At 57.0% G+C, this 26,050-nt stretch overlaps 1 protein-coding gene across 1 annotated transcript in view; it reads left to right on the top strand.

Moving 5' to 3' along the window:
* The first annotated feature begins 9,595 nt into the window (after positions 1-9,595).
* The window catches only part of LOC134434366 (Fc receptor-like protein 5), a 63,240-nt gene continuing 46,785 nt past the window's right edge, over positions 9,596-26,050 (top strand). Inside the window, 6 exon segments of the mRNA XM_063183032.1 lie at positions 9,596-9,735; positions 14,276-14,355; positions 15,017-15,037; positions 15,126-15,356; positions 15,619-15,623; positions 16,020-16,278. Coding sequence (XP_063039102.1) covers positions 9,596-9,735; positions 14,276-14,355; positions 15,017-15,037; positions 15,126-15,356; positions 15,619-15,623; positions 16,020-16,278 — 736 coding nt within the window.

The following is a 26,050-nucleotide window of genomic DNA, read 5'->3' as shown; positions in this document are numbered from 1 at the left end:
ACTGCAAATCTCACAACATTCTGCTCAAGATACTGACCTGGACCCTCCTTCTTGAACAAAACCTGCAGCCTTCTGGAACCTCATGGAAAGAATGTTTTAAAAGGGAAAGCTGTGGAAATACTGTGCAGGGGCTCTGCCTGCACCCATGGTGGGGCTGTGGGGAGTGACCCTGTCTGGATTCCAGGTGTCCCCAAAGCTGCTCCATCCCTACCCACCTCACCTGAGTGAAAGGCTGAGGGTTTCCAGGAATTGTGGTGTAAAGCCACCAGAGATGCTGCTGTGGACCCCAGACCTGCCTGGGGTCAGGCACTGCCTTCCTTCCATTTGAGATCATGGAGAGCAGTTGCGGGTGTTGTGCAGGGCGTGTGCCTGGCCCAAGACACAGCTACGCTGCCAGTGGGCACTGGGATCCAACCTGCTGCCTTGGCGGCTTCTGCCTGCTGCCGGTGGTGGTGCCGGGACCGATTGGTGCCCATGAGTTTGCAAAAGGAGCGATTTCCCCTCCTCCCTCCCGTCTGAGGCAGCCATGGCCCCTGAGGGGATGGAGCTGGACCAGGGCGCCCCCTGCTGGCCGGGAGTGCTCCCTGCAGCGCCCCCTGCTGGCCGCGGTTGTAACTGCCACAAAAACCAAGAGCACAGAGCGGGAGGGAAAGTTCTGGGTTTGTGCTGTTTGTTATGTTCTGGTTCATAAATTTCCATGTAAAGAGCCCCATAGGAATTTCCCAAAGGAAGCCCCATTATTTTTGAAATTAAAGAGAGTTTTTGACAAGTGTCTTCTTTCTATTCCAGGAACGTTCCCACTTTCCTTGGAAGGTATTTCTCATTTAAATGAGTTGCGAAATCCTGGGTCCAGTGTGGATGGGACCAAGCCCTCAAGAGGAGACAGGGTCAGGGACTTGGCAACCTCATGCTCTGCCTTTTAAGTTAGTGGGGCCACCAAGGGCTCTCTCCCCAGCTGGCACTTCTGGTCACACGACCACTCAGGAGCTGGCTTTGGCGGAGCGTCACACTGTCACCAGTGTGCCATGGCTGACAGACTGATGGACAGATGGAGCCCTGTCTCATCATAAGCAAAGCCTGATCCATCCCTGCCACACATAGGTGTTCCAAAATGTCTCCAGACATCAAACTTTTCCTCTCTCTGACACCCCACTCTGTGCCATGGCCTGATCCCGACTGTCCTGGAAAAGGGGGAGGCTCCAGAACCCCCACAGGGCCTTTGTGATTCCATTGTGTGGGGAACAGGGCAGAGGAGGTGTTTGGGATGGGACAAGAGAATCCAGAGCTTCCTGAAGGCCACTTTGGCTACCAGCGCAAGGAAGGCCCAGGGCCCTGCCACGTTACTCTAGGGTATGAAACGTGCTGGGGGGAATGTTCAGGAATTGTCAATTTTTGGGGGCTCTCCCAAGAAATTGTTCTTTTTTGTGACCATTTGGACCCTGAACCTTGTTTTTGTTGTTGTTGATTTTATTCTCTCTGGTTGCTGTTTCAGGAAATTGTTCTTCTCTCAGCCCTTTGGGATCTTTGTGCCTTCACAAGGTGGTCAAGGGGCAAATTTTTGGTGGCAGCACACACACGAGTAGATGCCCATGGGTGGGGACCCCCAGTGCCCCCAGTTCCCCCCAGTGTCACAGCACATTCCCGTAGATTTCACCAGGTTCTTGCAGTCGCCCCTGGGGTCCCTGGTGCTCAGCGTAGGTCACGTGGGGATCCTGGAGGGTGGTGGCACGGGGGGACGCTGCGAGAGACATGGGCTGTGGGATCTGGGTGGGGTGACACTCATTGGTGACATGTCCCCCTGCGTGTGTCCTCCGCATACTTACCCCCTGCCCTCTTGGTGACCATGATGTGGGCATACAGCACCTCCCCCTCCTCTAGGGGGGCTGGGGGATCCGGGGGGGGCCCTGAGGGAATAAAGGGGATGTGTGGGAAGGAATGGGAGGTCCTGGGGGTTAAGGTAAAAGGGTAGAGTGTGGTTTTAGCCCCCCCCCTTACCTTTCCTGGTTCTTCCTGGCAGCTGCAAAGGAAAGAGGGAAGGCATGACTGTGAGGTCCCAGGGACCTGACCCTTCTCATGATTCCTGAACCCCCACGAGACCCTAATTCCTCTCAGGACTTCAAAGCATCCCTGGATCTCCCAGAATTCATAAACATCCCCAGTGGCCCTGACCAACTCAGCATCAAGAACCCAAATCCAGGTAGGTACTGAGACCCCCCAAACACCCCCAGGGCCCCTGAAAGAACCCAAACATCCCTGCAGGACCCTCCAGCACCTCCCCAAACCATTCCGACTCCAGGCTAAGGTCAATATTCTGTGGATGTGCGTGCTGCCCAATCGCTCCCCAACTCTTGCGGCCTCTACAGCTTGCTGTGACCCCGTGCCTCCCCATTGTCACCCACCCACCCTCCCCATTGTCACCCACCGTGCCACTGGTGCCAGGCCACAATGACACCCACAAGCAGGAGCAGGAACAAAAGGGCCCCACTGACACCTGCGGCCACTGCTAGAAACAGAGAGGGACACATCAGGATCACCCATCAGCATGAAGGTCCTGCACTCCCTGGTGACCCTGTGCGACCCCACATGTGTCCCTTTGTGTCCCTGTGTCCCGCAGTGTCACCTCCAGGACACCGGGTGTGATGGTGGCATTGTCCGCGGGCACTGCAGGGACACAGACAGGGATGACCACAGGGAGGGGTTGGAGCCAGTGTGGGGGAAAAGGGATGGGGGAGGGATGGGTGTGGTAGGGGATGTTGGGGATGGGGTCACACCACAGATGGGTGAGGGGAAAAGGGGAGTAATAGAAGGACCAAGGAAATTTGTGTGGAGGAAATGGAGATGCCCTGCCACGGGAAGGGAGGTGGCTGTGGGGGCTCCCCGTGCCCATCCCCGCACTCACTGTGCACGGTGATGCGGAGCCGGGTGCTGCTCTTCCGCACATCCCCCCCACCCCCACCCCCCCTCTCCGTAAGCAACTGGCAGCTGTAATTTCCCGAGTGGGAGACCCCCATGGACACCAGCAGCTGCAGGGAGCCCTGCTGGACCCCCACCACCTGCCCGTCCCGGTAGAACACGTGCAGGAGGGGGGCTCAGGGCCGCAGGGGGCTGGGGGTCCTGAGGCAGCTGAGAGTCAGGGGCGACCTCACGATGTGTTCAGGGGGACCCTCCAGCACTGGCACTGAGAAGAGCTCTGGGAAGGAGAGTGGGGGGGGATTTGTGAGCCCGAGTCCCTGAGGAGGTGCTGTGGGGGGTGTCGGGGTGGGGGCTGTATGGTGCTCACCCTGCACTGTCACTGTCACAGGCGCTGACTTCTTCCACCCCCAGGATTCCACCCAACCCCTGCATCTTTAGTGGCCACTGTGGCCCAGCTGCAGAGGGGACTGGGACAGCTCTGTGGCTTTGGGGAACACCTCCAGCTCCGTCTTCTCACGGTAGAAGGACACCGAGTTGACTGTGCTGTTCCAAGACTCTGGCAGCACAGTGTCACCGCGTCCCCCTCCAGCAGCACCCGTGCCGGCGCCTGCAGCACCAGCCAGTCTTAGGGACAGAGGGGTCCTGTCACACCCAATGGCACCGGCATCCCCTCACTGGTTCACATCCAGAGCACCAGGGATCCCCAAATCCAACTTGGGGATCCCTCCAAACCAGGATACTCTGGGATGTTCCCAGAGCAGGGGACAGGCTCTGGTTTTGGAGGAGGTGACCCATGGAGCGGAGCCCATTCAGAGCCCTCAGGGTCTCTGCGAGTGCCAGGTTGGGGATTCCGAAACATCCCCTCACCATCTAAGATGCTCACGGGGTGGCTGAGCCCAGTGCCAGGTCTGTCACACATGTAGGTGCCTCTCTTGAAGACAGTGAAGTGATCAGGATGCTACTACCACCAGGTCTTCATGTCCTTGTACCAGGTGGCGGCACCAGCAGTCCCTGAGCCCTGGCAGGTCAGTGTCACCCAGTCCCACAGCACTGCCGGCCTCCAGGGGTCTCCACCAGGAGCTGGGTGGTCTGGGCACCTGTGGGTGACAGGGGACACCAGCCTGCCAGGGCCAACATAGGGCTGGGAAAGCAGGGTGGGGCCATGGCATCCCCCGAGGACTCACCAGCGAGGCCGAGGGTCTGGGCTGGAAGGGAGAAGGGACAGGGCTCAGTGAGTGTGGCACCATGGGAACAGAGGCAAAGGGATGCAGAGTGTGGGGACTGTCCCTAACTCTCCCCATCGGGTCAGCAGTTCTTGTGAGAAAGTGTGTGTGGGTGGTCCCCAGGAGATTTGGAGTGGCAGGGCGACATGTCTGTGTCACAGTCACCCATGCACCACATTGCTGTGGCACAGACACCTTGGAACAGGGACACTGAGGCCACCCTGGGCTGAGGCTGAACAAGGGGACACTGTGGAGACAAGCCCTATATGGACACAGCCCATACTGGCCCAGGTCACCCCCACCAGCTCATGATCTCATCCCCATGATCCCATCCCCATGATCCCATCCCCATGATCCCATCCTCATGGCCACATCCTCACTGTTGTTGTCCACTTCTGTCCCTGCATCCCAGTTCCCTTTTGCCTATGCCCAGAGCCACCTGAACCCAAAGGTGCCAGTCCCCACATCCCTGTCCCCACATTTCTGACCCCTCTTCCTGTCCCCAAAGCCACCCTATATGTCCAGTATTACAGCGACCTGAGTGGGCATGGCTGGTGATAGAGAGACGGTGAATCTTGTATCTTGATCAGAAGGCTTATTTATTAAGATATGATATATAATACATTATGACTATACTAAATAGAACATAGAGAGAGGTTTGCAGAGCTGCTAGCTAAGCTAAGAATAGATAGAAAAGAATCCCAAACAAAGCTGTGTCCAGGGACTCAGTCCCCTAGCTTGTACTGGTGATTGGCCCTTAATTATAAACATAGGAAATGAACCAATCAAGGTGTCCCTGTTGCATTCCACAGCAGCTGATAATAATTGTTTACCTTCTCTTCAGGGGGCCTCTGGCCTCCCGAAGATGCAGAAATCCAAAAGAAAGGATTTCTGTGGAGAAATGTCTGCGACAGTCCAGTCCCACCAAAGTCCACTGTAGGTAACATGGACTGGCACTGCTGGCATTGGAGACCTCAGGGGACCCCACAATCCCCTTGTGCCCCCTCCCCTCCCTATCCCTGGGGTGTCAGGCCCGTGCCCAGGGCACTCACCCCACAGGAGCAACGCCACCTTCCCAGCCATCCCGGTGTCCCCAGCCATGTGCACTGGCTGTCACTCACTGCTGTGGCCACTGCTCCCCTGGCTGGCGGCTCTTTGGACGAAGGGGAAGGAAGTGAGGTCAGGTCTGTCCCCATGTGTAGGTGGCCCTTGGTGGGGACAAGGTGGGCACAGGATGGGCACAGGCTGGGGACAAGGCTGCATAGTCTGGGGACATGGTGGGTGATGGTGTTTGCAGGAGTGGGGGGCTCAGGGGATGTGGGGAACCAGGGATGGGTGTCCAGGAGAATGAGGGTCCAGGGGAATTGGGGTCTCCATGCCTGGAGGGATTAAGGGTTGGGTGTGCTGTGGGAACATGGTCCCCAGGGATCTGGGGTCATGGCATGTTGGTGCCAGGTTTGGGGGTGCAGGAGGAAAAAGGGGACCCTTGGGAATAGGTGTTCTGGGGGAAGAAGCAGCCCATGGGATGGGATCAAGGCAATGGTGGTGCGGGGCAATGGCAGTCCTGGGATGGGGGTCCCAGGAAGGAGAGAAACCAAGGCAATGGGGGTCCCATGGTTGGGTTCCCAGGGGAATGGGGGTGCCCGGGATTGGGCAGTTGATGGGTGGGCACAGAGAAGGAAACTGCTTCTTCCCTGGGTGCTGCAGATTTTGAGCTGACCCAGAGCCCAGCAAAGCCCACACCCTGAGGCACCTCAGGGCTGTCCTGGGATTCTCTGTTCCCCTGCCCCACACAACCCTAGGTCAGGTCCCCCAATTTCCTGGCTCAGCCATCCCAGACAACACTTGATGCCCAATTGGTTGAGACAAAATTACACATCCATAGAATAAAAGTAAACATCTTTCCCACACCGTTATTTTCCCAATAAAGGACAAACTCATCAGAAATCAAACTGACAAGGTATAAAATTACCTGGGTTTGTAGAATCCATTGCTTTCCCAACAAGTCACTCACAATAAAAACACAAACAAACCACAATGGAATGAGACTTTTTCATTCCATTTAGCAGCCCCTTGGTGCATTCCCCAGTAGCATTTGCTTGTGGATAACAGAGTGTGGATTCTCCCTGAGTGTCCAACAGCTCCATGGAATTGCTCCCTGCCTGCTGAGCAGCAACCCAGCCCAGAAGGAAGCCTTTTCTTCGGCTTTTAGGAACTCTCCTCATTTTGGTCATTCCCACCCTGAAACTTGATTGACTTCCCATGGAGGAAGGCTAGAAGCTCTGTCCATCCTTGGGACAGTGCACAGGAATCTGTGGAAATGCCTGTGTGTGTCTCAGGGTCTCATTCCCTGGTAAATCCATTCCAGCCTGCCCTGAATTCCCCTGCCTGGCACTCCCTGCTCCTGCTGTGACACCCCTGTTCCCCAGCCCCTTGTGTGCAGCCCCTGCTCAATATTTCCACATTTTCCCTCTCTTCTGCTGTGAACATCCAGATCACAAACATTCTCTCTGTGAGGTTCCAAAGGGCTGCAGGTTTTGTTCAAGAAGGAGGGTGCAGGTCAGGTTGTTGAGCAGATTGTTCTGGTATTTGCAGTAGTGCTGGGGCTCTCTCAGTCCCTTGCTGAGAGGGACAAAATGATAAATTGATGCATTTCCACACAGGTTACCACACAGCTGCCCTTGCATGGCCAGTTTCCAGCCAGCCCTGCTCTGAAAACCATGAAAGGCCCTCACAGAGCCACTGCTTGGGCTCCCTTTGTGGTTTGTGCTTCTTGCAGGGCTGAGCAAACCACAGGCAGGCCTTTTTCCCCAACAGAATTCTCACCTTTGCAGCAGCTCTAAAGTTCCCAGAATCAAAGCCAGGGGGGCAGAGGGGAACACTCAGGTGCTGGCTGGCCGCTGGGGCTGGCCAGAGCAGAGCTGGGCAATGGCCATCCCTGTGCAGTGGGGCTGGGCCATGGCTGGGCCCCACCCTAGCATTGACAGGGGTCCCCAGGATGTGCCACCCCTGGGACAGGCACCCGGCCAGGAATGTGCAGAGACATTTCTGGAACCGCCACCCCCTGGGACAGGACCCCCCACAACAGGATGTGTCACCCCCTGGACTGGTTTCCCCCAGCTGAACTCTGGAACAGAGACCTTAGAGGACAGGATGCCCCTGGATGTGCCCCCCCAGGAACAGAGATTGAACGCTCCCTTTCCCATCTGACTCTCAGCACAAATGGCCTCTTCCCTCTTGTCCAGGATAATGAAAGTGTTGAGGGAGCACAGCCCAACACCTCCGTACCTCAAATCCTCCTCACCCTTCCATGCGCCCCCTGCTCCCCATTTCCCCCCTCCCCTGGGTGCCCCAACCCCTTCCTGCTCAGGTGCACCCCAGGATTGCTGAGCCAGTAACTGGGGGTGAGGGAATGTGGCAAAAAGTAAGGAGAATAAGAAAAAAAGAGAAATAAAGAGAGGAAAAAGTCCAGGGCAGGGGAGGACACAGATGCAGAGGTACCCAGGACCCCCATGCAATGCCTGTCCAGGAAACGAACACTACAGGGGTGATTTTGTGGAGCCCCGCCTTAACCCAAAATCTGAGGCACTCAGGGAAGGAGCTGTGACCCCCGTGCCCCCCCAGCAACTGCCCAACCCTGGCACCCCCATTCCCCTGGGACCCCAACCTTGGGACCCAATTTCCTTCAGCCCCTCGTTCCCTGGGACCCCCGTCCCTAGACTGCAATTCCCATGATCTCCAACCCCAAGGAATCCCGTCCCAGTAATTCCACTTCCTGGGACACCCCTTCCCTTAGGGACATTGATTTCCCCAGGGCCTCCATTCTCACAGGGCCCCTCTTTCCACTAGCACCTCCATGCCATGGCCCCCATCTCATGATCACAAATCCCTGAAGGCCACATTGTTTTGGGACCGTCATCCCCTAGTCTGAGTCCACCCAATCCTTGGGACCCCATTCCCCTGGGACCCTGACCCTGGGCATCCCATTCCCCTGGACACTCATTCCTAGCTCCCTATACCACCTCAGACTCCAAATTCTGGCAACACCATGTCCCCACCATGTCCCACCATCACCCCCATGTCTCACAAGGTCCCCAAAGCCTGCCCCCATCCTGTCCCCGCCCTGCCCCCACCAAGGGCCACCTACACGTGGGGTCAGGATGGGACCTCGCTTCCTTCCCCTTCATCCGAACAGCCGCCAGCCAGGGGAGCGGTGGCCACAGCAGCAAGTGACAGCCAGTGCACATGGCTGGGGACACCGGGATGGCCGGGAAGGTGGCGCTGCTCCTGTGGGGTGAGTGCCCCGGGCATGGGCCTGAAACCCCTGGGATGGACCCTGGTGAGGCACAGACTGGTGGGGAGGGGGCACAGGGGGGCTGCAGGGTCCTCTGAGGCCCCAATGCCAGGAGTGCCAGAGCAGGGCATGGAGCCAAGTGTGACCAGAGTTTTGGGGTGGCTGTAGAGACAGAAAGAGGGGAACTGGTATGTGGGAACAGGAACAGGGGGATAGAGATGTGGGGACAAGGATGTGGCAGAAGGAGCCTTGGGGCTTGGGTAGGTGTGGGGACAGGGACAGGGGAACAGGGATGCAGGGACAGGGACAAGGACCACGTAGCATGGGGATGGGCCAGGAGGAGAGGTACCATTGGAAGGGGATCATGGGTACAGGGCCATGGGGATGTGGCCATGGGGACAGGTTCTGCAGGGCTGGTAGAGGTGGCCAGTGCAAACATGGGATGTCCACAGTGTCCCCATGACCCTCACCCAGCCCTGTCCCTTGTCCCTTCCAGCTCAGACCCTCGGTTTCGCTGGTGAGTTCTCAGGGGATGCCATGGCCCCACCCTGCTGTCTCCAGCCCCACGCTGGCCCTGGCGGGCTGGTGTCCCCTGTCACCCACAGGTGCCCAGACCACCCAGCTTCTCGTGGAGCCCCTGTGGATGCCGGCGGTGCTGTGGGACCGGGTGACAATGACCTGCCAGGGCTCAGGGACCGCCGGTGCCACCACCTGGTACAAGGATGGGCAGCGCTGGGGGCGACAGGGACGGGGCTACTTCACTGTCAGTGAGAGTGGCTCCTATGAGTGTGACAGACCCAACAGTGGGCTCAGCTCCCCCGTGAGAGTCTTAAATGGTGAGGGAGGTTTGGATGTGACCAACCTGGCACCCATGGGAACACTGAGGGCTCTGGGTGTGCTGCACTCCATGGGTCACCTGCTGTGTGACCAGCACCAGTCCCCTGCTCTAGGGACATCCCAGAGCATCCCACTGTGGGGAAAACCATGCTGGAATTGGGGATCCCTGGTGCAATTGGTGTGACACAATGGGGGGATCCCCATCAAAAGAAGATACCCTGGTGTGACAGGACCCCTCGGTCCCGCAGCCCACTTGGTGCTGCAGGTGCTGGTGCAGGAGCTGCTGGAGGGGGACACAGTGAAACTGCACTGCTGGTGCTGGGAGAACATGTCAGTCACCGGGGTGCCATTCTACCATGGGGACAAGGAGGTGGAGAAGTCCCTCAATGGGACCGAGCCATCCCTGGCCCCTCTGCGGCTGCACCACAGCAGCAGTTACATTTGCAAGGGCTGGATGGACTCCGAGATGTTATCATGGGCACATCGGCACCATTGACAGTGCACAGTGAGAACCCCCACACCTGGAACTCCAATCTCTTGACAGCCCCAAAGCCACTTCTCAGCAGACTCAGAGCCACAGTCCTCATCTCCCCTCTCCTTCCCTGAGCTTTTCATGGTGCCGGTGCTGGAGGGTCCCTCCGAGCCCACCGAGGAGGCCCCCCTGACTCTCAACTGCCTCAGCACGCCCAGCCCCCTGTGGCCCCGAGCCCCCCTCCTGCACGTGTTCTACAGGGATGGGCAGGTGGTGGGGGGCCCACAGGGGTCCCTGCAGCTGCTGGTGCCCACTGTGGGGGTCTCCCACTTGGGGAATTACAGTTGCCAGGTGCACTCTGAGGGGGGGGCCATGTGGAAGAGCAGCGCCTGGCTCCGCGTCACGGTGTGCAGTGAGTGCAGGGATGGGCACAAGGGGCCACCACAGCTTCCTCGGGTATCCTGCCTGTGTACATCCATGACCCCCAGATGCCTTTCTCGTGTCCCCCCACCCCTGTCCTGTGTCCCCACACCCCTTCTTGGTGTGACCCCATCCCCGACATCATCCATCACACACATTCCTTCCATCCCTATCCCTCCACAATGCCTGCCAGCCCATACCATTGCCCTCAGGCCTGTCTGTGTCCCCACAGTGCCCGTGGCCAATGCCACCATCACGCCTGGTCCCCTGGCACACCAGGTGCGTGCAGGTGACAACGTGACCCTGTGCTTCTCAGTGCAGGTGGGCTCAGCCCCGTCACCTTCACCTGGCTGCACAACGGGCAGGAGGTGGCCCGGGGTCCCCTCTTGGAGTTCAGGGATATTGATGTGGCACATTCAGGCACCTACCAGTGCGTGGCCAACAACCAGCTGGGACAGGACGGGCACCGTGTGTTCCAGGCACTCAGCCCCGAGCTGGCCCTGGAGGTGAAAACATGGGGACACAGGGACACAGGTGGGGTCACACGGGGTCACCAGGGAGTGCAGGCCCCCTGGGTTGATGAGGGACCCTGATGTGTCCCCCTCTATTTCTTGCAGTCACTGCAGGGGTTGCTGGGGTGCTTTTGTTCCTGCTCCTGGTCGTGGGTGTCATTTTGGCCTGGCACTGGTGGCACCGTGTGGGTGGGTGACAAATGGGGGAATGGGGGTCCCAGGGAGCAGTAGAGGGTCCCAGAGTTGGACAGTGATTGGGCAGCACCCACAGCCCCTGAATTGTGGCATTGCCTGGGGGTCCTTTAGGGTTTGGGGAGGTTCTGGATGGTCTTGCAAGGATGTTGGAGATTCTTTCAGGGGCCCTGGGGGGCTTTTGGTGGGTATCTGTCTTGCTGGGCTTTGGTTTCTTGAGGCAGAACTGGGGAGGTTCGTGAATTCTGGGGGGCTTCAGGGATGCTTGAGAGTTCTGTTGTAAATTGAGGGTCAATTGAGGGGTCAGGAATCCTGGGAGGGTTCATGGTTCTGCAACCCCAAAGTCACATCTCCCCTCCTTCCTCTGCACCCACCAGAAAGAACCAGGAAAGGTGAGTGGGGGGCTCCAGACATGAGTCCCCTGTTACCCCACCCCATAGCACTTCATTCCCTCCCCCACATTCCCTTTATTACCACAGGGCCCCCCCGGATCGCCTGCCCCCCCAGAGGAGGGTGAGGTGCTGTACACCCACCTCGTGGTCACAAAGAGGGCAGGAGGTGAGTACAGGGGGGGACACACACAGAGGGACACAACACCCACAAGTGTCACCCCACCCAGATCCCACATCCCGTGTCTCTCGCAGTGTCCCCCACGCCACCACCCTCCAGGAACCCCAGGTGACCTACGCGGAGCTGCGGGGACCCCAGTGGTGACTGTAGGAACCTGGTGACATCTACGGGAATGTGCTGTGACAGTGGGGGGAACTGGGGGGCGCTGGGGATCCCCACCCATGGGCACCCACTCGTGTGTGTGCTGCCACTAAAAACTGCCCCCCTCCTTCCCCATGGGGGCACAAAGATGCCAAAGGGCTGAGAGAAGAACAATTTCCTGCAACAGCAATGAGAGAGAATAAAACCAACAGTAACAACAACAAGGTTCAGCGTCCAAATGGTCACACAAGGAATGATTTCCAGCGAAAGCCACCCAAAAAGGAATAAACCCCAGACATTTCCCCCAACACGTTTCCTCCACCAGAGGAACCCAGAAGGGTCCTGGACCTGCATTACTCTGATGGCCAAATCAGCTTTCAAAAGGCTCTAGATTTTCTTTTCCCCTCTCCCAAACCCCTCCTCTGCCATTTTCCCCACACAAAGATGTCAGAAATGCTCTGTGGGGATTCCAGAGCCCACCGCTTTTCCAAGGCTGTCAGGATCAGGCCATGACAGAGAGTGGGGTGTGAGAGACAGGAAAAGTTTGATGTCTGGAGACATTTTGGAGCACCTGTGTGTCGCTGGGGTGGGTCAGGCCTTGCTTTTGATGAGACAGTGCCCCATCTGTCCATCAGTCTGTCAGCCATGGAACACTGGGGACAGTGTGATGCTCTGCCAAAGCCAACTTCTGCGTGGCCAGGTGACCAGAAGTGCCACCTGGGGAGAGGGCCCTTGGTGTCCCAACTGGCTTAAAAGGCAGAGCATGATGTGACAAAGTCCCTGACCCTGCCTCCCCTTGGGGTGTGTGTCGCATCCACGCTGGAACCCAGGAGTTGGCAACTCATTTAAATGCAAAATATCTGCCAAGGAAATTGGGAATGTTCCTGGAATGGAAAGAAGACCCATCCCTAAATTGTTTTTTAATTTCAAAAATGATGGGGCTTCCAGGCCAAAGTGTTGGATAATGAATAACAGCTAATTACTGGGAAATTTATAAACCAGAACACAACAAACAATACAAACCCAGAACTGTCCCTTCCGCTCAGCGCTGTTGGTTTTTGTGGTAGTTATAAACGCGGCCAGCAGTGGGCGCAGCAGGCAGCACTCGCGGCCAGCAGGGGGCGCCCCGGTCCAGCTCCATCCCCTCAGGGGCCATGGCTGCCTCAGACGGGAGGGAGGAGGGGAAATCGCTCCTTTTGCAAACTCACGGGCACCAATCGGTCCCGGCACCACCATGGGCAGCCGGCAGAAGCTGCCAAGGCAGCAGGTTGGATCCCAGTGCCCACTGGCAGCGTAGCAGTGTCCCGGGGCCAGGCACACACCCTACACAACACCTGTGACTGCTCTCCATTATGCCGAATGAAAGGAAGGCAGTGCCTGACCCCAGGCAGGTCTGGGGTCCACAGCAGCATCTCTGGTGGCTTTACACCACAATTCCTGCAAACCCTCAGCCTTTCACTCAGGTGAGTAGGGTAGGGATGGAGCAGCTTTGGGGACACCTGGAATCCAGACAGGGTCACTCCCCACAGCTACATCATGTCCTGGGGCAGAGCCCCAACTCAGTATTCCCACAGTTTTCCCTCTTATCTGGCAGACACATCCCAAGCCCAAACATTCTTTCCATGGGGTTCCAGAAGGCTGCAGGTTTTGTTCAAGAAGGTGGGTCCAGGTCAGGTTGTTTAGTGGATTGTTGTGGATTGTGCAGTAGTTTTGTGGTTCTCTCTGTCCCTTACAAAGAAGAAAAAATGATCAACTGCTATATTTCTGGACTGGTTCCCTCACAGCTGGCCCTGCAGGGGGTGTTTCAAGCAAGCCCTGCTCTGAAAACCATCAAAGGCCTTCCCAGAGCCACTGCTTGGGCTCCCTTTGGCTTTTGTCCTTCTTGCAGGGCTGAGCAAACCACAGGCCGGCCTTTTCCCCCACATAATTCTCACCTCTGCAGCCGATTCACAGACCCAGAGGCCCTCAGAATTTATCTGGGGTGACCCCCAGGCCACAGGCACCTTGTGGGGGCTCTGCTGGGCTCTGGTCACCCCAAAATCTGAGGCACCCAGGGAAGGAGCTGAGACCTATGGGTCCACCCAGCCATCGCCCATCCCTTGGACTTCCATTCCACTGGAAATCAAATCATGGGAGTCTCATTCCTTATGATCCACCTTGCCTGAGACCCCCATCCCAGAACTGACATTCCCCAGGATCTTTATTACCCAGCACCCCATTCCCAAGGAACCCTCTCCTGTCCATTCCATCCCTTGTAATCTCCCTTCCCCCAGCACCTTGATTCTCCCAGGACCCCTATTCCCATGGGAATCCTCATTCCCCCAGCATACCCATCCCATGACCCCAGTCCATGGAGCCCACGTTCCCCTGGGACTCCCATCCCTGTGGCCCTCCTGCCCTGGGGACTCCCATTCCCATGGCCCCCCCATCGTCAGTGATTCCCCATTGCCAAGGACCCCATTCTTCTGCGACCCCCCCATTCCCCTGACCCCCTCCCCAGTTCCCCAAACCCTCTGAGCCCCCCACTCCTGGGAACCCCATGTACTACTGTGTGCAGCCCAGCCTTGTTCCCACCCTTCCCACAGCCTGTCCCCAAGGTCACATCCCCGTAATCCTGTGCTTGTGGCCACCCTGCTCCCACCGAGGGCCACCAACACGTGAGGACAGACATGACTTCGCTTCCTTCCCCTTAATCCAAAAGCCATCACCCAGGGGACAGCCACCCCTGGCAGCAAGTGACAGCCTGTCCACATGGCTGGGGACACCGGGATGGTCGGGAAGGTGGTGCTGTTCTTGTGGGGTGAGTGCCTGACATCCCAGGGATGGGGAGGGGGCACAGGGGGTGGAGGGGTCCCCTGAGGTCCCCAATGCCAGCAGAGGCAGTCCATGTTACCCACAGTGGACTTTGGTGGGACTGGGGATGTAGGGTGGGTTTGGGGACTGATACAGGGGGCAGGAATTGGGGATGGGGATGTGGGGACTGGAATGGGGGACTGGCACCTTTGGGCTCAGGTAGCTCTGGGGATGGGGACAAGGGAACGGGGATGAAGGGACTGAAGGAGACAAGAACAGTGAGGATGTGGCCTTGGGGATGGGATCATGAGCTGGTGGGGGATGACCTGGGCCAGCATGGGCTGTGTCCGTGGTGCCCTCGTGCCCAGAGTGTCCACAGTGTCCCCATGTTCTGTCTGCCTCAGCCCAGGGTGGCCTCAGTGTCCCTGTTCCCAAGGTGTCTGTGCCACACAGATGTGGTGCACAGGTGGCTGTGACAGAGACATGTCCCCCTGACTCTCCAAATCTTTTGGGGACCACCCACACACAATTTCCCACAAGAACTGCTGACTCCATGGGGACAGTTAGGGACAGTCCATGCACCCCATGTCCCTGTGCCTCTGTCCCTGCAGTGCCACCCCCACCAAGTCCTGTCCCTTCTCCCTTCCAGCCCAGACCCTCGGCCTCGCTGGTGAGTCCTCAGGGGATGCCATGTCCCCACCCTGCTGTCCCCAGCCCCATGGTGGCCCTGGCAGGCACTTGTCCCCTGTCACCCACAGGTGCCAAGACCACTCAGCTCTTCATGGTGCCCCCCTGAAGACCAGCATTGCTGTGGGACCTGGTGACACTGACCTGCCAGGGCTTGGGGACCGCCGCTGTCACCACCTGGTGCAGGGATGGGCAGCGCTGGTGGCAGGAGGGACCTGAGAAACTCACTGTCACCCAGAGTGGCACGTACACATGTGACAGACCCGGGACTGGGCTCAGCCCCCCTGTGACAGTCTCAGACGGTGAGCGGGGTTTGGGTGTCCCCAGCCTGGCACCCACAGAGACCCCAAGGGCTCTGGGTGGGCTCAGCTCCATGGGTCATCTCCTGTAAGAGCAGAGCCCATCCTCTGCTCTGGGGACATCCCAGAGCTTCTCAGTATGGTGCACGCCTGTGTTGAAACTTGGGACCCATGATGGGCTGGGTGTGACCCAATGGAACCAATGTCCCGGTGATATGGGCACCCTCCAGATCTCTGTGATGTGTCAGGACCCCTCTGTCCCCAGACTGGGTTGTGTTGCAGTTGCCAGCGTGGGTGCTGCTGGAGGGGGACACGGTGACACTGCGCTGCTGGGGCAGGTGGAACAGCTTGATCAGCTTGGTGTCCTTCTACCACAAGGGGAAGAAAGTAGCGTGGCTCCGCAATGGGACAGAGCTGTCCCTGTCCAATCTGCAGCTGAGCCAAAGCGGCAACTACCACTGTAGGGGCTGAGTGAGGTCCTGGGGCTGGAAGGAGCCAGCGTCAGTGAAAGTGACAGTCCATGGTGAGCATCCCAGAGGATCCCGGGGTGGGGGGAGCCCTGTGTTGGAATTGGGAATCCCTGTTGATTTGGGTGTGACCCCACGGGTGGATCCCCATGCAAACGGGACACCGGGTTTGAAAGGATCCCTCTCTCCTGCAGCCCAGTTGGTGCTGCAGGTGTCGACTTGGGAGCTGCTGGAGGGGGACACGGTGACACTGCGCTGCCAGCACTGGCGGGACATGCCGGTCACTGGAGTGAGATTCTACCATTGGGACAAGGATGTGGAGAGGTCCCTCAGTGGGACCGAGCTGTCACTGTCTCCTCTGCAGCTGCACCACAGCGGCCACTACTAATGCAGGGGCTTGGTGGTTTCTGAAGTGTCATCATGGGTACTTTCAGCACCAGTGACTCTGACAGTGCACGGTGAGCATCCCTGCGGTTGGAACATCAATCTCCTGAAACATCCAAAGCCACTTCCCAATGGACTCGGAGTCACAGCCCTCACCTCCCCTCTCCTTCCCAGCGCTCTTCTCGGTCCTGGTCCTGGAGGGTCCCCCCAAGCCCACTGTGGGGTCCCTCCTGACTCTCAGCTGCCTCAGCACCCCCAGGCCCAGTCCCCCTCCTGCACATGTTCTACCAGGACAGGCAGGTGGTGGGGGGCCCACAGGGGTCCCGCAGCTACTGGTGCCCACCGTAGGGGTCTCCCACTCAGGGAATTACAGCTGCCAGGTGCGCTCCGAGGCGGGAACCATGCAGAAGAGCAGCGCCCGGCCCCACGTCACGTGTACCGTAAGAGTGGGGACGGGCACGGGGAGCCCCCACAGCCTCCTCAGGTCCCCTTCCTGGGCACCTCCATGTGCCCCTGACATCTTGCTTGTGTTGCTTCACCTCTGCCCTGTGTCCCCTCACCCCTTCCTGAGGTGCCCCTATCCCCAACATCCCCCATCACACCAATCACCCCATCCCTATCCCCTCACACCACCTGCCAGCCCTTCCCTGTGGCCTCAGCCCCATCTCTGTCCCCACAGTGCCCATGGCCAATGCCAGCATCACCCCCGGTCCCCTGGCACACCAAGTGCGTGCAGGTGACCCCGTGACCCTGCGCTGCTGGGTGCAGGTGGGATCAGCCCCTGTCACCTTCATATGGCTGGACAACAGGAACGAGGTGGCCCAGGGTCCTGTCCTGGAGCTCAGGGCCGTCAATGTGGGACATTCGGGCACCTACCAGTGCATGGCCACCAACCAGCTGGGACAGGACGGGCACTGCGTGTTCCGGGCACTCACCCCTGGGCTGGCCCTGGTGGTGACACCTGGCTCACCCTGGGTCACAGGTGGGGTCACACGGGGTCACCAGGGTGTTCAGAACTCCTGCAGTTCAGGATGACCCCAATGTGTCCCACTCTGTCCCCAGCCATGGCTGCGAATGTCAGCAGGACCCTCCTGTTCCTGCTCCTGCTCCTGGCTGTCATCGGGGGCTGTCACTGGTGGCACCGCTGGGGTGGGTGACAATGGAGGGGATGGGTGTCCTGGAGTGAGGGGAAGCCCCCAGAGTGGGGTCAGAGATTGGCAGCCCCCAGGGCCTCTGAGCTGGGGGAAACTGAGCCTGCAGTGACCTCGCCTGGGGGTCCTGAGGGATTTCTGGAGAATTTGGAGGGTCTTAGTTGGGCTCCAGGGCCTTCCCTGGGTGGATTTTGAGGAACATTGTGGTGGCACAGGGAGCTCCGGGAGTGCTTGGTGAGGTCCTGGAGGGCTGTGCAGGGATGTTGGGGGATCTTTCTAGGGTCCTGGTGGAGTTTGGGGGTGCCTGTCCCTGTCAGGCTTGGGGTTCTGGGGACCCAGACACTTGGGGGCACCAGGGGGGGTTGGGGATCCTGCGGTGGTGCAGAGGTTCGGGGGGGGGGGAGGTTCAGGTGTGTCAGAGTGTCCGGGGGGAATCAGGGATCCATTGGGAATCAGGGCTGCAGTGGGGATTTGGGGATCCCATGGGTGGTTGGAGCTGCTGAGGTCCCAGGAAGGTTCAGGGGTCCCGGTGTCCCCACGGTCATCCCCTCCCCTTTCCCTTGCAGCTGCCAGAAAGCTGCAGAACAGGTGAGTGAGGGGTTGGGCTGGGACTCCCCTTTCCCCCTCCCCAGACACCACCCAGACCCCCCCATCCTCCTCAAGACCCCCCCAGAGGAGGGGACAGTGCTCAACACCCACATCATGGGCACCAAGTGGGCAGGGGATGAGTACAGGGGGGGACAGAGACACATCACCTGCAGGTGTCACCCCCCAACTAGGTCCCCAGAACCAGTGTCACTCTCGGGGCCCCCATGGGTGTCCCCCAGCCTTGCGCCACCTCATGATCCACAAGTGAGCAACATGGAGCTGTCAGGACCCCATGAGGGACAGTGGGACCCCCGTGAATACGAGAGCATGCTGTGACACTGGGTGCACTGGGGGGCAGTGATTCCCCTCAGGGGTCTCTTTTTCCTCTTCACAGGACCCCGCGGGGCTCCTCCATCCCTCTCCCAGTGCCACGGAAGCACACGACATTTTTCCCCTCTTACTGTACCCAAAATGACACTTTTTCATTAAACTGTTTGAGAAACAAGGCTCACTCTTCATACGTATAAAATGTTTAATAAGTGATAAAAGGGACAGTAAACAGCGTACTGGGTTCTTGGCAACCGCCAGAGGCACACGGTTAACCACAACAATTCTTCTTACATAGCTTTTCATTGTATTTGTTAAATACATACTCAGGAGGGTTATACATATTGAAACATTCTTTCAGTTCACATGTTCTGGAAATTCTTTCATTTGGTTTGACCCTTGATTAATTTTTTTAAAGTCCATGCAATATTACGGATTAAATTTATATATTTTATTCCCTCACAAGGTCCCCCTGTTCTATGGTTTGACAGTTCTTGATAGCCAAAGAGTCAGTGGTAAATTCCTCTTTGCGGTCTTTCTTTTATTGTTTGTTTATGTGTTTCTTTTCAATGTGTTCTTCTTATACAGATGAGATACTCCACCAGTACATTAAATCAACATTAGCTATTTCACAAAATTATCTGAGTTACTATCGCCATGGTCACTTAGTTACACAAATAAAGGCTTTAGCTACTTCTGCAACAGTTAATGTTGTAATAAACAGCACATTGTCTCTATCTTGATATTTTGGGTGAGGCTAAACTATAATATATTTATCACATTGAAATATATATTCTACACAGGGATTAGGATAAAAAGGCAGACAAATTGTATTGTATCAAAAGCAGTTAAAAAGTGATTACAAACTTTATTGTATCAAAAAATTTACAAACACAAATATAATAGTGAAAACCAATGACTACATAGCTATTCATAACAGGGGGAAGCTGTATTGAAGGTTTTGACTTCTCCGTATCCTGCTCTGATTTCATCAGCAATAAATTCAATTCATATCTCTAATTCCGAGGCAGTTTTGCCCATGACAGGATTTGATGATTGATCTCTCCTGGTCTTTGTCTCAACCCAGGAACCCTTTTTTGTCAATTTTCTCTCCCATCCAGGTGCGGAGGGCAGTGAGAGAGCGGCTGTGGTGGGTGCCGGGCATCCGGCCACTGTCCATCCATGGCAGGGCAGGGAGGAGGAGGAGGGTCCAGGTCAGGTTGTTGAGCAGATTGCTGTGGGCTTTGCAGTAGTGCTGGGGCTCTCTCAGACCCTTGGGCAAAGGAACAAAGGGATCAGTTGCTGCATTTCCACACTGGGTCCCCCACAGCAGCCCCTGCAGGGGTGGTTTCCAGTCAGCCCTCCTTTGAAAACCATCAAAGGCCCACGCAGAGCCACTGCTTGGGCTCCCTTTAGGTTTTGTGCTTCTTGCAGGGCTGAATAAACCACAGCCAGGTCTTTTACCCAACATAATTCTCACCTCTGCAGGAGCTCTAAAGCTGCCAGAATCAAAGCCAAGGGGGCAGGGGGAACATCCATCCCTGGCTCCCTACACAGCCTCAGACTCGAAATTCTGGCAACACCATGTTCCCGCCACCTCCCACCTTCACGCCCATGTCCCACGAGGTCCCCACACTTGCTCCATCCTGACCCTGCCCTGCCCCCCTAAGGGCCACCTACATGTGCGGACAGACGTGACCTCCCTTCCTTCCCCTTCATCCAAAGAGCTGCCAGCCAGGGGAGTGGTGGCCACAGCAGCGAGTGACAGGCAGTGCACATGGCTGGGGACACCGGGATGGCTGGGAAGGTGGCACTGCTCCTTTGGGGTGAGTGCCCAGGGAATGGGCCCTGGTGAGGCACAGACTGGTGGGAAGGGGGTAGAGGGGGGCTGCAGGGTCCCCTGAGGTCCCCAATGGCAGCAGAGCAAGTGCATAGGCATGGAGCCCAGTATGACCAGAGATTTGGGGTGGCTTTAGGGACAGAAACAGGGAAACTGGGATGTGGAGACAAGAACAGGGGGATAGAGATGTGAGGACAAGGATATGGCAGAAAGAGCCCTGGGGCTTGGGTAGCTGTGGGGATGGGGACAGGGGAACAGGGATGCAGGGACAGGGACACGGGCCATTTTGCTTGGGGATGGGCTGTGAGGACAGGTGCCATTGGAATGGGATCATGGGCACAGTGCCATGGGGATGTGGCCATGGGGCAGGTGCTGTAGGGCTGGTGGAGGTGGCCAGTGCAAACATAAGGTGTCCACAGTGTCCCCATGAACTTCACCTGGCTCTGTCCCTTCTCCCTTCCAGCCCAGACCATCAGCCTCGTTGGTGAGTCCTCACAGGATGCCATGGTACCACCTCACTGTCCCCAGCCCCATGCTGGCCCTGGCAGGCTGGTGTCCTGGGAGAAATGGGGGTCTCAGGGAGCTGTAGAGGCCCCCAGAGTTGGGGAGCGATAGGGCAGCACCCACAGACCCAGAACTGTGACCTTCTCTGGGCGTCTTGTGGGGTTTGGGGAGGTGCTGGGGTGTCCTGTAGGGATTTTGGGGGTTCTTTCAGGGGCCCTGTGGTTCTTTGGGGGTTCTCTGTCCAGCTGGGCTTGGGTTCTTGATGCTGACTTTGTTAGGGGCACTGGAGAGGTCCACAGATTCTGGGGGGCTTCAGAAATGCTTGGGCATACCATGGGGGTTCAGGAATGCTGAGAGGGGTCAGGACGCTGGGACCACACAGTGACTTCTTCCCTCTTTCTTTTGCAGCTGTCAGGAAGTAAGAGGAAATGTGAATGAGGGGCTCAAACCACACTCTCCCCTCTGCCCCAACCCCCAAGCCCTTCCATCCCCTCCCCCACATCCCCTATATACCCTCAGGGCCCCCCCCGATCCCCTGGCCCCCTCAGAGGAGGGGGAGGTGCTGTACGCCCACGTTGTGGTCCCCAAGAGGGCAGGGGGTGAGTAGAGTATGGGAGGGACACACGCAGAGGGACACATCACCCACGAGTGTCACCCCATCCAGATCCCACAGCCTGTGTCTCTCGCAGTGTCCCCCCTCGCCACCACACTCCAGGATCACCAGGTGACCTACGCGGAGCTGCGGGGACACCAGGAGTGACCACGGGAGTCCAGGGACATCAATGAGGTTGTGCCATGATACTGTGGGGAACTGGGGGGCACTGGGGGTCCCCACCCATGGGCACCAACTCGTGTGTGTGCTGCCACTAAAAAGTGCCCCTCGCCCTTCCCATGGAGGCACAAAGATCCCAAAGGGCTGAGAGAAGAACAATTTCCTGAAACAGCAACCAGCAAAAAAAACCAACAGCAGCAAGGTTCAGAGTCCAAATTGTCAAAAAAGAAACAGTTTCCAGGGATATTCACTGAAAAGGAGCAAACCCCAGACATTTCCCTCAGCACATTTCCTCCACCAGAGGAACCTGGCAGGATCTACTTTGCTCTGATGGCCAAAGTGGCCTTCAGGAGGCTCTGGATTCTTGTGTCCCCTGTCTCAAATCCCTCCTCTGCCCTGTTCCCCACACCAGAATGTCACAAAGGCCCTGTGGGGATTCCAGAGCCTCCCCCTTTGCCCTGGCAGTCAGGATCAGGCCATGGCACAGGGTGGGGTATCAGAGATAGGAAAAGATTGATGTCTGGAGTCATTTTGGAACAGCTGCGTGTGGCAGGGGTGGGTCAGGCCTTGCTTTTGGTGAGACAGTGCTCCGTCTGTCCATCAGTCTGTCAGCCATTGTACACCGGGGACAGTGTGACGCTCTGCCAAAGCCAGCTCCTGAGTGGCCAGGTGGCCAGAAATGCCAGCTGGGGAGAGGGCTCTTGGTTGCCCAACTGACTTTTAAGAGCATGAGGTGGTCAAGTCCTTGACCCTGACTTTCTTGGTGTGTGTGTCCCATTCATGCTGGAACCCAGGAAGTGAAAACTCATTTAAATGAGGAATATCTGTCAAAGAAAGTGTGAATCTTCCAAGAATAGAAAGAAGACCCATGCCTAAAACTCTCTTTAATTGCAAACATTACAGGGTTTCTAGGCAGAACTGTAGGAAAAGGAAGAACAGCTCTTTACTGAGAAATTTATAAACTAGAACAGAACAAACAACACAAACAACAAAAACCCAGAACTTTCCGTCCTGCTCAGCACTGTTGGTTTTTGTGGCAATTATAACCACGGTCAGTAGGGGGCGCTGCAGGCAGCACTCCCGGCCAGCAGGGGGCGCTGCAGGGAGCACTCGCGGCCAGCGGGGGGCGCCCCGGTCCAGCTCCATCCCCTCAGGGGCCATGGCTGCCTCAGACGGGAGGGAGGAGGGGAAATCGCTCCTTTTGCAAACTCACGGGCACCAATCAGTCCCAGCACCACCACCGGCAGCGGGCAGAAGCCACCAAGGCAGCAGGTTGGATCCCAGTGCCCACTGGCAGCGTAGCAGTGTCCCGGGGCCAGACACACACTCTGCACAACATCTGTGACTGCTCTCCATGATCCCGAATGGAAGGAAGGCAGTGCCTGACCCCAGGCAGGTCTCAGGTCCACAGTAGCACCTCTGATGGCTTTATGCCACAATTCCTGCAAACCATCTGCCTATAACTCAGGTGAGTAGGGCAGGGATGGAGCAGCTTTGGGGACACCTGGAATCTACACAGGGTCACTCCCCACAGCCCCACCATGGGTGCAGGTAGAGCCCCTGCACAGTATTTCCACAATTTTCAATCTTGTCTGGTGGCCACGACCTGAACCCAAGCATTCTTTCCATGAGGTTGCAGAAGGCTGCAGGTTTAGTTCAAAGAAGACAGTCTGAGTCAAGTTGCTGAGCTCAGTGTGGTGGATTGCGCAGTAGTTTTATGGTTCTCTGGGTGCCTTACCAAGAGGAACAAATGAACAATTGCTGCATATTCAGGTTGATTCCCTCTCAGCTGCCACTGCATGGGCAGTTTCCAGCCAGCCCTGCTCTGAAAACCATCAAAGACTCTCAAAAGAGCCACTCCATGGGGTCTCTTTGGGTTTTGTGCTCCTTGCAGGGCTGAGCAAACCACAGGCTGGGCTTTTTCTCCGATAGAATTCTCAACTCTGCAGCAGCTACACAGGCCTAGAGCCCCTTAGAATCTGTCTGGAGTCACATCCAGTCTGCTAGCAACTTGGGGGGGTTGTGCTGAGCCCTGGATCACCCAAAATCTGAGGCACTCTGGGAAGGAGCTGGGATGTATGGGTCCATCCAGCCACTGCCTATCCCTGGGACCTCCATACCCCTGGAAATCAAATCAAGGGTAGCCAATTTCTTAGGTCCCACCTTGCCTGGGACCTCTATCCCAATATTTACATTCCCCGGGATCTCCATGGCCCAGAGCCCCCCTCCTAAGGAACTCTCTCTGGTTCATTCCATCCCCTGAAATCCTCCTTTCCCCAGGACCTTGATTTTCCCAGGACCCTCATTACTATAGGACCCCTCATTCTCCCAGTATCCTCATCCCGTGACCCCAAATCCCTGGAGCCCACATTCCCCTGGGACTCCCATCCCTGAGTCCCCACATGCTTGGGGAACCCCATTCCCATGGCAACCCCATCCCTGGTGACTCCCCCTCTTCAGGACCTCCATTCCCAGGGACCCCATCCCTGGGACTCCCCATTCCCCTGGACACCCAGCCCTGGCTCCCTAAAGTCACTGAGCCCCTCATTCCTAGGAACCCCATGTCCCATTTTGTCCCATCCAGCCTTGTCCCCATCCTGTCCCTACCCTTCCCACAGCCTGTCCTCAGCTTGTGGCCACCCTGCCCCCACCAGGTGCCACCTATGCATGAGGATCAGACCTGACCTTGCTTCCTTCCGCTTTGGCCAAAGAGCCACCACCCAGGGGACAGCCGCCCCCGGTAAGGAGTGACAGCCAGTCCACATGGCTGGGGACACCAACATGGCCAGGAAGGTGGCGCTGCTCCTGTGGGGTGAGTGCCCCGGGCATGGGCCTGACACCCCGGGGATGGGGTACAGGGGGGCTGCAGGTCCCCAATGCCAGCAGAGGCAGTCCATGTTACCCACAGTGGACACTGGTAGGACTGGGGATGCAGGGTGGCTTTGGGGACTGGAAGAGGGGGCAGGAATTTGGGGATGGGGACAGGAATGTGGGGACTGGCACCTTTGGGCTCAGGTAGCTCTGGGCATAGGGACAAGGGAACTGGGATGAAGGGACAGAAGGGGACAAGAAAGGTGAGGATGTGGCCATGGGGATGGGATCATGGGGATGGGATCATGAGCTGGTGGGGGCGACCTGGGCCAGCATGGGCTGTGTCTGTGGTGTCCTTGTGCCCAGGGTGTCCACAGTGTCCCCATGTTCTGCCTCAGCCCAGGGTGGCCTCGGTGTCCCTGTTCCCAAGGTGTCTGTGCCACATGGATGTGGTGCAAGGGTGGCTGTGACACAGACATGTCCCCCTGACTCTCCAAATCTTTTGGAGAGACACACTTTCCCACAAGAACTGCTGACTCCATGGGGACAGTTGGGGACAGTCCCCACACCCTGTGCCCCATGTGTCTCTGTCCCTGCAGTGCCACCCCCACCAAGTCCTGTCCCTTCTCCTTTCCAGCCCAGACCCTCAGCCTCGCTACTGAGTCCTCAGGGGATGCCATGGCTCCACCCTGCTGTCCCCAGCCCCACAGTGGCCCTGGCAGGCTGGTGTCCCCTGTCACCCACAGGTGCCCAGACCACCCAGCTCCTGGTGGAGCCCCCCTGGAGGCCAGCAGTGCTGTGGGACCAGGTGACACTGAGACAGAGTAGAGATCCATTCTGAATTAGGTGAAGTGTCTAGGAGAGGTGAAAAGTCTGTGAGGCCAAAGCTGACGGAAAAACTCACATGCCGGAGACAGTGAGGAGACAGAGAAAGAAAAACAGAAACGAGGAGACAGAGAAAGAAAAACAGAAACGACCACATGGTCGATTTGCCTAGGAATTCCTTTGATAAAGAAGAACTGGCGAAAAATGTCACGCGGAATGAATATGTATGAACCAATTGTGAAACTGTATGCATATGCATTTGGAAGGGGGATAAAAGGAGACTTGAAATCCTCAGGGGTATGCATGCCTTTTGGGGAGGCTTACATCTGACGAGGCACGCGCGTCATAACAAAGGCATACCGGGCTTTACAACTTTTATAAAGTTGTGAAGTTTCTTCTTTTCTCCGCAAAACAGAGCAACAAGGCTGGTGAGGGGCTTGGAGCACAAGCCGTATGAGGAACAAATGACAAAGCTGGGGTTGTTCAGCCTGGAGAAAAGGAGACTCAGAGGTGATCTTATCACCCTCTTCAACTTCCTGAAGGGTGGGTGTGGTGAGCTGGGGGTCGGTTTCTTTCTCCAGGCAACAACAGACAGAACAAGAGGACACAGTCTCAAGTTGCACCAAGGGAGATATAGGCTAGAATTCAGGAGGAAGTTTTTCACAGAAAGAGTGGTCAAATACTGAAATCATCTACCCAGGGAGGTGGTGGAGTCACCATCCCTCAATGTGTTTAATAAAGGACTGGATGTGGCACTTGGTGCCATGATCTAGTTGAGGTGTTAGAACATGGGTTGGAGTCAATGATCTTAAAGGTCTCTTCCAACCTAGAAATTCTGTGATTCTGTGATTCTGTAATTTCTTGCATCCTTCATGCACACCTTCCATCCCCAGGGATCTCCATCTCCAGGATGCTCCTTGCCCAGTTCCTCACAGTGAACTCCCCTGACGGACCCCAAGTCAGGGAATTTTCTTAAATCCTGGTGGAAAATTATTCAATCCCTGTCAGAACAGGAACCCCAGAATGTT

The sequence above is a fragment of the Melospiza melodia genome, unplaced genomic scaffold, assembly GCF_035770615.1.
Source record: "Melospiza melodia melodia isolate bMelMel2 unplaced genomic scaffold, bMelMel2.pri scaffold_35, whole genome shotgun sequence".
Classification (NCBI taxonomy): Eukaryota; Metazoa; Chordata; class Aves; order Passeriformes; family Passerellidae; genus Melospiza; species Melospiza melodia.
This window is presented reverse-complemented; position numbering and strand designations above follow the sequence as displayed.